The sequence below is a fragment of the Hydra vulgaris genome, chromosome 09 (assembly GCF_038396675.1).
Source record: "Hydra vulgaris chromosome 09, alternate assembly HydraT2T_AEP".
Lineage (NCBI taxonomy): Eukaryota > Metazoa > Cnidaria > Hydrozoa > Anthoathecata > Hydridae > Hydra > Hydra vulgaris.
In genome coordinates, this window is record NC_088928.1 from 51,541,190 (window position 1) to 51,554,697 (window position 13,508).

The window sequence follows — 13,508 nt, forward strand, 5'->3', positions numbered from 1 at the left end:
AAAAATAACTTAAATAGAAAATAATAATAATTTAAATAATTTGTGTACTGTTTTTATTTTGTTTCTTCAGAGTGGTTGTTATTTTTGGCAACAAAATTTGGTAAGTCAAAGCAAAAAAAAACAGTTTTAAACATTAAAAAAAATTATTTTACTTTTTTTTTTTTTAAAAAAAAAAAAAAAAATCTGTTTTTAAAATATATTTGTATAATTTTAATATAAAAAGTATATATTGTCCCTACAGGAAAACCTCTATGCAATGCACACGTATACTTTTATATACAATTTTTACATTATATAACTGTATTTATTTTATCTTAAGTATACGCATGTTTAGCTCATTTGAATAAGGCGTTATCTTCATACATGGAATGTCCGTGGTTTGAATCCCGCAAATGTCAACATTTTTTTTGTTTTTCTTTTAAATACCACTGGTCATATGTTTGCTTTGTAATCATTTATCTTTTTTCATTTAATCTTTTTGTTGAATGTTTCTCAATGATACACATCTTATCACATTCAGATTTCTTATACCATTTAAGCCTTTCAGTGTATTTTCTAAGTAAGGTGCACACACATATACACATATTTTTTAAGCTTTAATTAGGCCATGCCATCTACCCGTAGCCTTACTTGTTTCATATTACCTTTCTTTTCCTGTACGTTTTTTATCCCTAATATTTTAACAGAGACACGTGTCTTTTTAACATTCGGCTTTGCGTGTGTAAAAAAACAAAAGAGGTTAGTCTCAAACCATGCACATTCTGTTTACTAAGTCTACGCCTTATCCAAAAAAGCTAAACATGCATATAATTAGGAGGAAGCGCATTTATTACATAGTCGTTTTTATACTTTTAGACAATATATACTTGTTACATTAAATTTATATAAACATATTTTACAAACACATTGCAATGTAAATTTTCGCTTTCCTCTTTAAAAAAAAATTAAATAAAGGAAAATCATTCTTTTTAATGTAGAAAAAGCTTTTTTTTTTTTTTTTTTTTTTGCTTTGTCTAACAAAAATAACAACCACTCTAAAGAAACAAAAATAAAAACAGTACACAAATTATTTAAATCATTAAATTTTTTTTATTTTTTATTTAAATTTCTTTTTACTTCCTATTTTGTTAGTATTGCTTTCTTTATTTTTGAAACCTTTTTTAGCTACACATATAATAAAACTTGCAAACGACCGTGACCAAGTTGTCTAAAATAAAATACTTATGTGTGGTCAAGACAAAAAACTGCATGCATTTCCTGGGAAGGCTTCATTGAAAGTATTGTTTACAAAAGTTTCAGTTTCCTTGACGTAAAAACTAATATAAATATTTATTGTACTATAATATTTATTGAAATAAATATTTATTGTACATCTATTACATAAAATGTTTATAAATAAGAATTGTTTAGTTATAACCTTACATTCATTTATTCCTTTTCTATAAATTTTTTTAATTCATATTTACATAGAACTTAATAACATACTTTGCAAAGTGAACTTTAAAATCTTCATCTCAAAATATTGATTACTAAAAAAAATCAATGTTGGCATTGCACGGTGAAAATTTGTTATAATGGTGAAGACATGTTCATTAGAGGAAATATTATTTTAAGCGTTATTTTTTGGGGTTATTTACACGTGAGTTTGACATGTATTCCAAAACGCTATTTTGCATTTTTTATTTAACAACTTTCTTCCACTTCTAACAACTTTCTTACAAATCTAACAACTTTCTTACACATCTAACAACTTTCTTACACCACTATTGTTTTAAATTAACTTTATTGACTTTCATTTTAAAATATATTTAATTAACAATGTTTTTTTCGCTCAGACTTTTAAAAACAATTTTACGTAAGTGTAATCATTAGTTTTTATGCATCGAAAACAGACAGTTTTCAATATTTTTTTTGTTACTAACCTCTACTATTAGGTATCAGATAAACCATCCTCCAATATTATCCAAACATTTGATTATGTAACTCTCATGCTTAATGTAATGGGTGGCCCAAGATAAATGGCATAGGTAATATTTTTAATATAACTTTGTTATTTTTTTAGCTAGAACAGTGAGTTTTTTTTTAAAAGATTTATTATTAAATTCTCTATAAATCTGTCTTGATGGTTTGTTTTATGGTTTTTAATTTTATTTGTAGATAATGAAATCTAAAGATTTGTAAAAGCTTGTACTTTCTAAATACCAAAATGGTGATGGTCCATCAAAAATATTTACTGATATTAAGGGTGTCATTGGGTTTCGTACAATAAATCGGTGATGTCAAATGATAAGAGAGACAGGCTCTATCGAGTTGAAATGTCCATCAGGTGGTCCAAGATCAGTTCGAACAAATGCAAACATTCAAAAAATCAGAAGTCGTCTGAAAGGTAAAAAGAGGATTTCATCTCGAAAATTAGCTAATGAACTCAATATCTCCAGAACCAGTGTTCAAAGAATACTTCAAAAGGATCTCAATTTGCAGGCATACAAACACAGAGTTGAACCACTGCTTACAAATGGTAAAAAAGTCAAGAGAATTAAATTTGCAAATTGGATAAGAAACCATTTTCGAAAAGAACAAACACTGAAAGTTCTGTTTTCAGATGAAAATTTTTTTGATTTAAATGGTATGTACAATGCCCAAAATGATCGCATATGGTTCACTAATCGTAATGAAGCTGATAAAGATGGTGGTATTATCATATTTCAACAAGATGGAGCAACCTCACATACCCATCATTTAACTCAACAATGGTGTCATGATAATTTTCCTGCTTTTGTTTACAAAAACCACTGGCCTCCGAATTCCCCCAATCTCAATCCTTTAGATTACTCAATATGGGATGAACTTGTTCACCAAATGAAATGGAATAAAATTAAATCAAAATTAACATTAATTCAAGAACTTAAACGTGCTGTAAAAAACATTAGAGTAAATGTAGCTTTAGAAAGTTGTACTAGTTGGGCCAATCACTTATATCGTATGTCAAAAAATAATGGAGACTATTTACATTAAATAAATCATGTCATTTTGTAGAGAATTTAATAATAAATCTTTTAAAAAAAATTCACTTTTCTAGCATAAAAAGTAACAAAGTTATAATAAAAATACTACCTATGCCATTTATCTTGGGCCACCCGTTATATGGCAAAGTTTTCATTATGTAACAAATTGATATGACATGAATTTATACTTGTTAATTATAAGTTCATGTAAAGTTTTTTATAGCTTATCAACATTTTTCTCTGATTGAATCTATGATTGGGTTTCTCGATTTAAGCAAGAGTTTAAATTAAGATATATAGACAGAATTGAGATATCTAATCAGAAATTCATCTCAATTTAAATTACTTTTTCTCTGTGTTCTGACAATCTTACAAGTAGCAGTCATCAAAAGCATGTGACCATATCTTTATTTTCTTGGAAGTTCTACCTTCCATCTCAAGTTTACCTTATATTTTTGAACATACAATTGCAGTTGAATTTTTTGTACAATCTGTCAAATCATGTTTTCTCTTTATATTATAGCAAGTTTGGCATTAGTTTCAATTGTGTGCTTTATTTCAATCTTTACTCTGAATAGAATTCAACCTGTCAACAGTATTATTATTTCAAGTATGTTTCTTTAAACATGATGCAGTGTAAACAATCATAATCCTACATCACCTACACACAAACACACGCTCACCTACAAAGAAAAATTTCAAAGAGAAAAGCCAAAATAATGTTCTAATTTATCTACTTGTCGCAAAATCAGGTTTGAATTTTCTGACTATTTTTAATGTGCTTTCGTTTAGCTTCTTTTCACTAAATTACCAACAGCATCTTTTTAATGTTGTTTCCCGTCAAATTGACCTGATCAAACCCTTTCTCTTTATCACTCAGATAGTATTGTAATAATTGGCGACTTTAATGTTCATCACACTGAATGGCTTAACTCTGGTACCACTCACCTTGTTGGCTATGAAGCTTAAAATCTTAATCTCTTACTCATGTAGTTAACTTTATGACTTGTTTTCAAGATAACCCTAATCACTTACCTTCACTCCTTGATTTATGTTGTGTCTCTAACCCAAGGTTGTGCTCAATTTCTCTTTGTTATTCTTTAGGCGGTTTAGATCATGCTATGAACTCGCTAAAACATTGTCTTGTATTGTATATGAGATTCATCAATACACTTTTTGCTACTACATTGAAGCTGGCTGGGATTTTGTGATTTTCTGTGTAATAGTCCTGTATGATAGTCCTGTGTGATAGTCCTGGGCTTATTGTCTCTGTGCTGAAAATCGCCCCACCTTTATAATCTCTTTGATTCAGGCAGGCATGTATGTTTTTATTACTTTTTTTTTTAATTTTGAGTCAAGCCTTGCTCTTCTTTTTTATTTTCTTCTTGTGCAATTGCTTTTTCTAGTTGTAATTAATTTTTCATCTTTTCCACAAAAACAACTCTTTAAAGAACTTTAATTATGGGTCTTTTAATTATTGCTAGAAATGAATACATTAAGGTATGTTTAATACAATTTATTTCAGAAGTTAAATTGTTAAAAACTTGAAAATCTTTAGTCATCATTCAAGTCATGAATGAACAAATCAAACTTGATATATAAATTGTTTTTATTTATCTAGTTTTTTTCCACAAACATCAATCTTTTAGATTTCACTCCCATTATAATGTTTTCTTGACACAATTTATATATAATTTTAAGTCAATCTCTTGCGTGTTGTTAAACTCTCTTCTTTGTTTTTTGTAAACTCCTAACTTTTCTGTTAACTCCCAACTTTTCTGTTAACTCTTTAACTTTTTCTGAACACTTTTTAATTTTTATAGATTTTTGGACTATATGTGATTAGTAAAACATGTGTGTGTAAAATATGTTTAACAAAGTTAGCTGTATTATGTATTGGAGTTAGTTGCAATATGATCTAGAAGCCAAATATTAACATTAACCCAAGTTTAGAGCATCTGGGGTGCCCAAACAATACAAGCAAATTATTTAGGGTAAAGTATTTTATCATCAATATCAAAAAGAACTAAAAGTATTGGAAAGTTTAGAGGAAGAACAAAATGAGAAATTAAAGAGATCACTTAATGTCAGTTTTAAACAAAAATATATATAAAAATAGTTATTTAAATTTAAAAAAAAACAAAAAAAAAAACATATCGAAAGATTTTTAAATGTGCTTGAGTTCTTGATTACATGGGCTGTTATCAGTAATTCTTTTATTTATTGGTGCAAAAGGTGTAAGTACAAGTAGGTATGGTATTATGCGGTAGTGGTGTAGTGGTAAAGCGCTCGCTTCATAAGCAAGAGGTTCCGAGTTCGACCCCCACCACGTCCCTGGTAGTACCGCGCTCGACTTGTTTCTCCGCGCAGCGGCCTTGTTCCTCAAGGTTCGTGTTTCAGAGTTGTAGAGTTGAGAGAGGGTTATAACCACTAATAAGTAGCCTCCTCATCTGTAGTGGCCTTCTCAGCCTTGAGGAGGTGAATAACAAAACAAAAAAAGTAACCATTACCAATACCAGTAGTTGCCACAACCAGTAGTTACTAGTACTCCTCAATACAAGTGCTAAAACTAATACTTGAGGAGTAAATTCTGTCTTCTGTTTAACTTGTTCCTGTACAAATTTTATTGTCCTGCTAGAGTAAGCTCATAAAACTTAAAAAGGTTTTCTTTTTTTATATAGCATTTTAGATATGTATGTTTCGAACTTGTATATGTTCATACTTTTATCAAATAAGAATGCTTTTGGAAAAATTGGGGTAATTAGAGCCTGGAACCAAAACTTTTTTAAAATTTTAAGTTCTCTATCTACTAACAAAACTTTTCAGTACTTCCATACTCTAATAACATATCTATTAATACTCTAGTTTTATAGTTTTTTAGATTTTAGAAAGTATATGTATAATATATAGTAAGACAATGTATAATTTACAATTATATTAGGAAATTTATATAATTATAATATATAGTATAGTATAATATATAGTATAATATATAGTAAGACAATATATAATTTACAATTATATTAGGAAATTTATAATTTTTAAAATATTTATTTAGCAAATTACCAATGCCAGATACCTCATATTTGTTTGATGATCGTCTTGTTTCTGATGAAAGTGTTACATCTGGATTAACAAAAGACACAATAGCTGTTAATGATCTTACACATAAACAGTTAGTATCTAAGTAAGTTGGAAATTTTTTTAAAAATAGAAACAATGATAAATAAGGAATTAAAGTGTAAATGTGAGTTAGGCATGTTGGATGGAGGTGCTGTCAGTGATGGATTTAAGAATGAGTTATTTTACGTTTTAAGAATTTTAGTGTAGTTAAAAAAGTATATATAATATAAAACATTAACAAAAAAATAGTTCTGGCCCTCTAACTCAGATATAAACAGATATAATATATAAACAGATATATAAACAGATATAACCTAGATATAAACAGGTGTTACGATCCCATTTATTAGAATAAGAAGCATGATATTATTAATGAGTTTAATTTACTTGAATTTTCCTTTTAACTATTTTATCTAGAATTTTATTCATGTCTTTAATTTTTTTCAACACTCATGATTGATGTGAAATATCATTGAATTTGGTTTCTTTCATTTGTGAACGAAGGTTTTTTTCTTCCCAAAAAAGAAATCTTTCAACAGAACAATTTTTTACTACTAGCGACAGTTAAATTATGAAGATAATTTCCTTATTTCAAAACATGTTATTATACTTTTTTTAAACTAAAAAATTGTATAGTTTTCTTTCAGATTCGGATATATTGCTTTTCTGTAAAAGCTGTTTAAAATAAAGAATTTCATTCATTACTTCCTCAAGGATTAAATCTCTTTCATAAAATTAGTACTAATTCTACTTTATTAATATCACATATTTTAATTAGTACTAATTAGTACTCTATTAATATCACATATTTTAAAGATTTTCATGCAAAATAACATCTCTACTAACATCACATATTTTCAAGATTTTCATGCAAAAAATTATATGAATTTTTATGTTTTTGTAATTCTGATTCAACATTATGAAATACATTCTTTTTAAATAATTCTTTCGGAATGTCTGTTATAAACTGATCCTCTTCAGATTCATCAAAATGCTTTTCCCTTTTTCATTTTCTTTTCCATTCATAACTAGAGTTAACTAAAACTGTCAAATTTTTTCTTGAAGTCTATAAAAATTGTTTTTCATTTCCAACAAGTTTATTAGCAAATTTTATAGCTGAACAACATTAAGTGGATTTGTATTACACAGTCATAGCATTCTAAAATAGTTTGCCAAATGGTTAGGAGCAGTGCTGTTACCATTAAAATGCAAATAATTTTTTTGAATTAGTATAAAAAACTACACAGTTTCTGTCTAGCAATTAGCAGCAGATTTAATAATTAATTTTAAAGAATGGCAAGCACAAGAAACAAATATAGCACATGAATTTATTTCTAAAATTTTGACACTTGGTTTTGGCTCTATTTATTTTGTTTATCACTTCTGTCCCAATTATATTGATTAATATATAACATTGTTTTTGATATGTAAGAAGTTTTTTTTCTAGATCTATAGTTTCCATATCTAAGTATGTGCTTTTCCAATAAGAAATCATATTCTGCAATCATTTCTAGAGACATAAAATTTTTAATGTGTTTGTCATAAAATTCTTGTGTCCTTAAATGGTAACCCCTTGCTACATTTAATGATGACAAAAACAGTTCTATTTAAATAATCTACCTCAGTTTAAAATTTTTTTGCGCAAAATAGTTTCTACATATTCACTTCTTTTAAACATGGTCATAGCTCATTGGCGATATGAAAAAGAATTTTTGTGGGATGTTAACAATTGGGAAATTTTTTTCTAATTAGAGCTTCCATCCTTTTTAGAAAAAGAATTATTTTCTTTTAATAAAAAAGTATTAATATAAAATTATTATCCAATGCAATATAAACATAAATTTTAAATAATTCTAAATGTCTATATGTTTTCTTCCGTCTTCCTCTTCTTTCACTTTTCTTGTTCTGTCTTCACCTCTTGTACTATTTCCACAGTTTGCCTCTCTGTACTATTTCTTCATTTCTTTTATACACTTTTTAGAGGTTAATAGACGCATCTTTAAATAATATTTTAAACAAGTTTGTCTAGTGTTTATGTTAAGCACTCTATGCTTCATTTAATCCATATGTTCACCTGATTAGCTTAATATTTATTGTTTTATGCCTGAATAGTTTATTACTTTTGTAACATTTCCTTCGAGACATGATAAAGTCCGCCCTCGGACTAAATGTAAAACAACAAAACTGCATCACTCAAAAAAGCGTTATGTTGATCATTTCCATTGGAAAAACTCATATTTATTATACAGCAACATCAGCAAAACTCATCACAGCATCATATAATTCAGCATCCATGGCACACTATAAAAATCATTATTGCTAAACAGCATATTTGCAAAACAGCAACAACAACAACAAAAAAAGTTTATTGTAATCATCATAAAAAAATCATTGCTAAACAGCAATATAAAAATTCATTGTTTCTAAACAGTACTTTAAACTCGTGGTGGTTGGGGCGTCTCAGTTCCCATCCAGAAATCTCGGTCATAGATTCTGCCATTACAGTAAATCAACAGTTCTAGTTTATTGTGTCGCTGTTACAAACTGGATGTTTACATTCACATTTGGAGTGTTTATTCTATCTAGGGGACATTGTTGTTTACTGGTCCTGGGATATTAGCTTTCCTACTAATATATTATCCGTGGTTTTCATTTGCAAAGGTTTCAAACAGGGTAAGGCATAGTTTAAATTTGGCTTGTTTAACATCAAGTAGACTGCCATTAACAGAAATGCAACATACAAAATCAATTCACTTATTAAGATTCTAGATCCAATAAATTTCTGGAAAAAGGAACCTGCTCCTTCTCCCACGTCCTTTACAGCACCTCCGGTGGCTTTTAAAACTAAAAATGAAGCAATTCCAATTAATTAAACTAATTTTTCATCTAAGTCGAAAACTCCATTCAGCGAATCTTTGATTGCACCACCAATTGCTTTAATGATTTAGCTTCCTCCACTTGCTATGGCTTGTAGGGTACTGCCTAGAGCCGTACCAATATCTGTTAGTACATCACCACGGTTGGTATGGCTGATAGTTTTTAATGACTGTGTGTTTCATGTGACCCTGAAATCAATTGTGGGACTGTTCAAGGTGAAAGTTGTTGAGGTTTCTTGACAAGAAAGTCTTTGTTATAACTATGTAGTGTAGTTTATGCACTCCGATAATAGTAAAGCATCTTTAGCCGGTTCAACAGTTACTCCAAGGGATTAGTGTACCCACTCTGCTGATGTAGTTGGGTAATCATCCATTGATGTATGCAAGAGATCTCCATGTGGATAAAACACATTTATTCCCAAGTATTTATCATATTCATCTTCTGAATCATGAGGGCTAAAGAAATGTGTGCTTTAAGAATGGCTGTAGCTGGATCACTCCCCAATTTTTGTGAATAGTTTGCATTGGTGGATTTGTATTGTTGGAAAACATCTGTGGGGTCATTTAGAAACATACCATTATCTAGGGTAAGCACATTTTTTCTTTTTTTAATATCTTCGCTTCCAACAAAGCTGCAAGCAACCACTATTAGGGTTGGAAGTTACTGGAAGAGAAAAGATGAAGATTGTCAAGCAAGATAACGATTGACAGACAACTTTAAAGATTGCAAATTATATGAATCAGGAAAGCAAGGTGATGGAAGTGAGTTCCAAAGAACTGATGTTTGAGGAAAAAAACTTGACAAATAAGAGCTTTTGGAGCATTTAGGAACAGTCACAGGTAAAGGATGAGACCTTACTGAATGGCGAGTAACGAGAATAAATTTTAATAGATGGCATAAGAGACACTAGCTCTTTAGAGCAGTGCCCATTATAATATTTGTAGAAAAGAGAAAGAGAAGTAACATTATAACAATGTGATAATGATTGGAGGTTGGCTGCAAGAGCAGGTCCAACTATGTTTACAATGCATTTTTGCACCTTGTCTAAAAAAGAAAGGACATCATTAGACGATTTGCCCCAGATATGGCAACATTCCATACAAGGCCGGATTTGAGATTTATAGAGATACAGAATAGAATCCGGAGTAAAAAAGTGTTGAGCTCAATAAAGAGATGCAACCTTAGCAGATGCTAATTTTGCAACAGATTTGATATATGGTTTCCAAAAAAGATTGGAAGTAAGATTTAATCCTAGAAGATAAACGGTAGATGACTCATCGAGTACATTACCATTCATAAATATAGGAAGATCTAAATTATTGCAATAACGATTGTCTGAAAGAAAAAAAGAGTTTTATCTGAATTAAAGTTCACAAGCTACTATGAGCCCCATGTTGTAGCAAAAGTAAGATTCTTTTCAAGCTCAAATCAATCAGAGAGTGCTGGCTTTTTATCATGACAAGAATAAATGGTAGTATCATCAGCAAACAACGCCTCCTTAGATGTGAGAATATCTGGAAATTCATTTATTTAAATTAAAAAGAGTATAGGGCCAAGGATAGAACCCTGAGGAATCCCTGAAGTTACAGAATATAAAGAGTGCTATCCATCAAGGATAACTTTAATACTATGATTGGAAAGGAAGGATTCAATAATCTTAAAGATGTTACCAGATACACCATAAGAAGAAAGCTTATGGAGAAGACCAGTATGCCAAACTTTATCAAAAGTTTTAGAAATATCAAAAGCAATGGCCTTAACCTCTTCACCCTTATCTAATGCACAATAAAACCTATCAGTTATTACTGTTAGCAAATCAGCTGTAGAACAAGAAAATTGAAATCCATATTTATGATCAGAAAGTAAGTTATTAGATTCAAGATGAGAGAGTATTTGTTAAAAATTCAAAAACCTTGCTTGTGATAGGAAGAAGACTAATGGGATTGTAGCTAAACAAGCCAGGTTACTCTCCATAATTTTTGAAAAAAGGGATGCTGCTTTCCAGCAGCCTGGAAAACAAGATTCTGATAAGCACTTGTTAAATAGTTTTGAAAGTATAGGCGACAGCTCCGGAGAACACTTCTGCTGTAGACCACAAGCTGTAGAAGAGTCTAAGCAGGAAATCACTTTAGATACAGAAGCTGGAGTGATATGAATGTTAAGCAATTGATCTGTTTGATGGCAAATTGACCTGTTTGATGCAATTGAAGCAATTGACCTGTTTGATGGCAAAATCAAGTAGAACGCTACTAGTGGAATCAAGAGATGGTATTGATGAAAAGTTCTTAGCAAACAATTCAGCTTTATCTTTAGGTGAGTGACAAAGTCTGAACCATACAAGAGAGGTGGAATAGCAGATTTGCCCTTATTATTGACTGTTAAAGATTCTCCAGAAGTCACGAGAGCCTAATTTTTGAGAAAAAGTATGAAATTTCATGACCTGAGAATAACAGACTTTAGCGTTAGACAAAACCTTTTTACAATGGTTTCTAGCAGCAATAACCAGACATCTGTTTTCTGGAGAATTGTTTTTCTGAGAGATATTGAAGTAACGGTTTCGGTTGGAAATTGCTGCAGCACAATGTGAGGAAAACCATGGAGAAGGGTGAGACTTGGCCTGGAATTGTCGAAAGGGTATAAAAGATTCCATGCCAGCCTGAATCCATGAAGTTATGTAAGAAGCACATTTGTCTGCAGGAAGACGAAAGATTTTTACCCAAGGGCCATCACAAAGAAAATCATGAAAAGAGTCCCAGTCAGTTTTAAGGTAGTTGTAAGAAGTACGATGATAGGGAGATTCAGATGATGAAGAAGAATGAGATAATAGTTTTATAGAGATCAAAACATGATCCTAATGCACCTAAGTGTGAATGTGGAGAAACTAAGCACTGACCAGGATCAGAAACAAGACATAAGTCGAGTAGAGAAGGAAAATCATTCGGGTTGTCAGGAAAGCAAGTTGGAAAGTTGACCATTTGAGTTAGGGATTGAGAAAGGCTAAAGTTATGAGCTTTAATGCCTGCAGAGTCACTGACACTAGAGCCGAGCCATTCAGTGTGATAAGCATTAGAGTCACTAACAACAAGAATATTGGCTGGTGGATAAAGAGAGAGAGGGCTTGTTCAATTTGATCAGAAATATCATCAAAAAGAGTGCGGTCTTGAGATTAGGGAGAGCGTATAGAACAAAGAGATTATCAATTAAGTGAAGTGGTGCTAAACGAAAGCACATAAAAGAATTGTCTTTGGATTCAAACCTAGTTTCTCGACAAATGGTTGAATTCTTACCAATGTAAAAGCCAAGACCAAGCATGTGGCTATTGGAGTCTTTACGAACTAAAGGAAGATAACCATCAACACTAATATCACAAGATGAGGCAGCTGAACTCAAGTTCGTCTCACAAAGAGCAAGTAGGTCTGGTGAACTTTGCAAGAGATAAGACTCAACAGAAGAAAAGTTACTTCAAGGACCAAGAATTTTAGTGAATGATAGGTTTATAGAATATGGTGATGACAATGGTTTTTTGTGTTTTATAGTTTTTGGTACTTTATTCATTTTTAAATTTGAAAGTACTCAGTACACTGTTAATAGACAGTAATCAGTACACTGTTTAATAGCTCAAGCAACTGCCTCATTACTGTTAATAAACCCTAAGCCATAACAAAGAGCTCCAAATGTAGCCTTGACAATGCACACCAAAAGTATGAACAGGGACACCATCTTTGCTCAACATGGCACTGTTAATACTTTGATATTTTTCATCTGTTGATGGAATCAGCCTCTCTGAGAGCTACCATATAAAACTGAGTTTTAGAGCTGTACCCTCATTAGGAGATAATAAAATGAGTTACCTAGTCATAAAAACAGAGACACAAGCAAGTCTTCTTGACTCAATGCATGGGTTGCATTGAGTTAACAAGATCCAGCATTTTACATCCTAAACTAGAAACAATGTATTAAAAATACATTTGCCCCAGCTAATGGATGAAGAAGGGGTGCAAGGCTGGTCAACAGATGGAATCTGTTTGTCCCTTAAGTCTTTGCCTTCTACAAGACAGTATCCAGATGTATTTAACATCTGTCCAAGATGAGTATATTTATCAAGACAACATATCTAGTGTTTATTCAACCAAGAGCCCCAAAGCAGGAGGTGTTTTAAGTCGGAGTTGGCTTCTCCTACCCTTTGCCTGAAACAACGTATCCTACAAGGCAGCAGGCAGCTTCTCCTATCCTTTGCCTGAAACAACATATCCTACATGGCAGCAGGGCATGAAGCAGATTGTATTGGGTTACATGTTACCAGTAGTAGGATAACCTGACTTGACAAGTAATGGTCTTTTTGCTCTGATTGCTGTATAGCTCCGCCTACATTTAGACTCCTGATTAGAACGAAGTTCCCTATACGTTCAATTGGGTAAGTACCTGATTTCTTCATGACCTCTTTGTCGTGCTTGTCATCTCCCCATACAATTATTGATTCTGGCTATTAATTGGGAAAACAGT

General features: G+C 31.1%; 1 protein-coding gene across 1 annotated transcript in view; it reads left to right on the forward strand.

Moving 5' to 3' along the window:
- The window catches only part of LOC100192292 (tyrosine-protein kinase Fer), a 126,467-nt gene that overhangs the window by 51,060 nt on the left and 61,899 nt on the right, over positions 1–13,508 (forward strand). Inside the window, exon 5 of the mRNA XM_065806010.1 lies at positions 6,064–6,192. Coding sequence (XP_065662082.1) covers positions 6,064–6,192 — 129 coding nt within the window. The remainder of the gene's footprint in view (positions 1–6,063; positions 6,193–13,508) is intronic.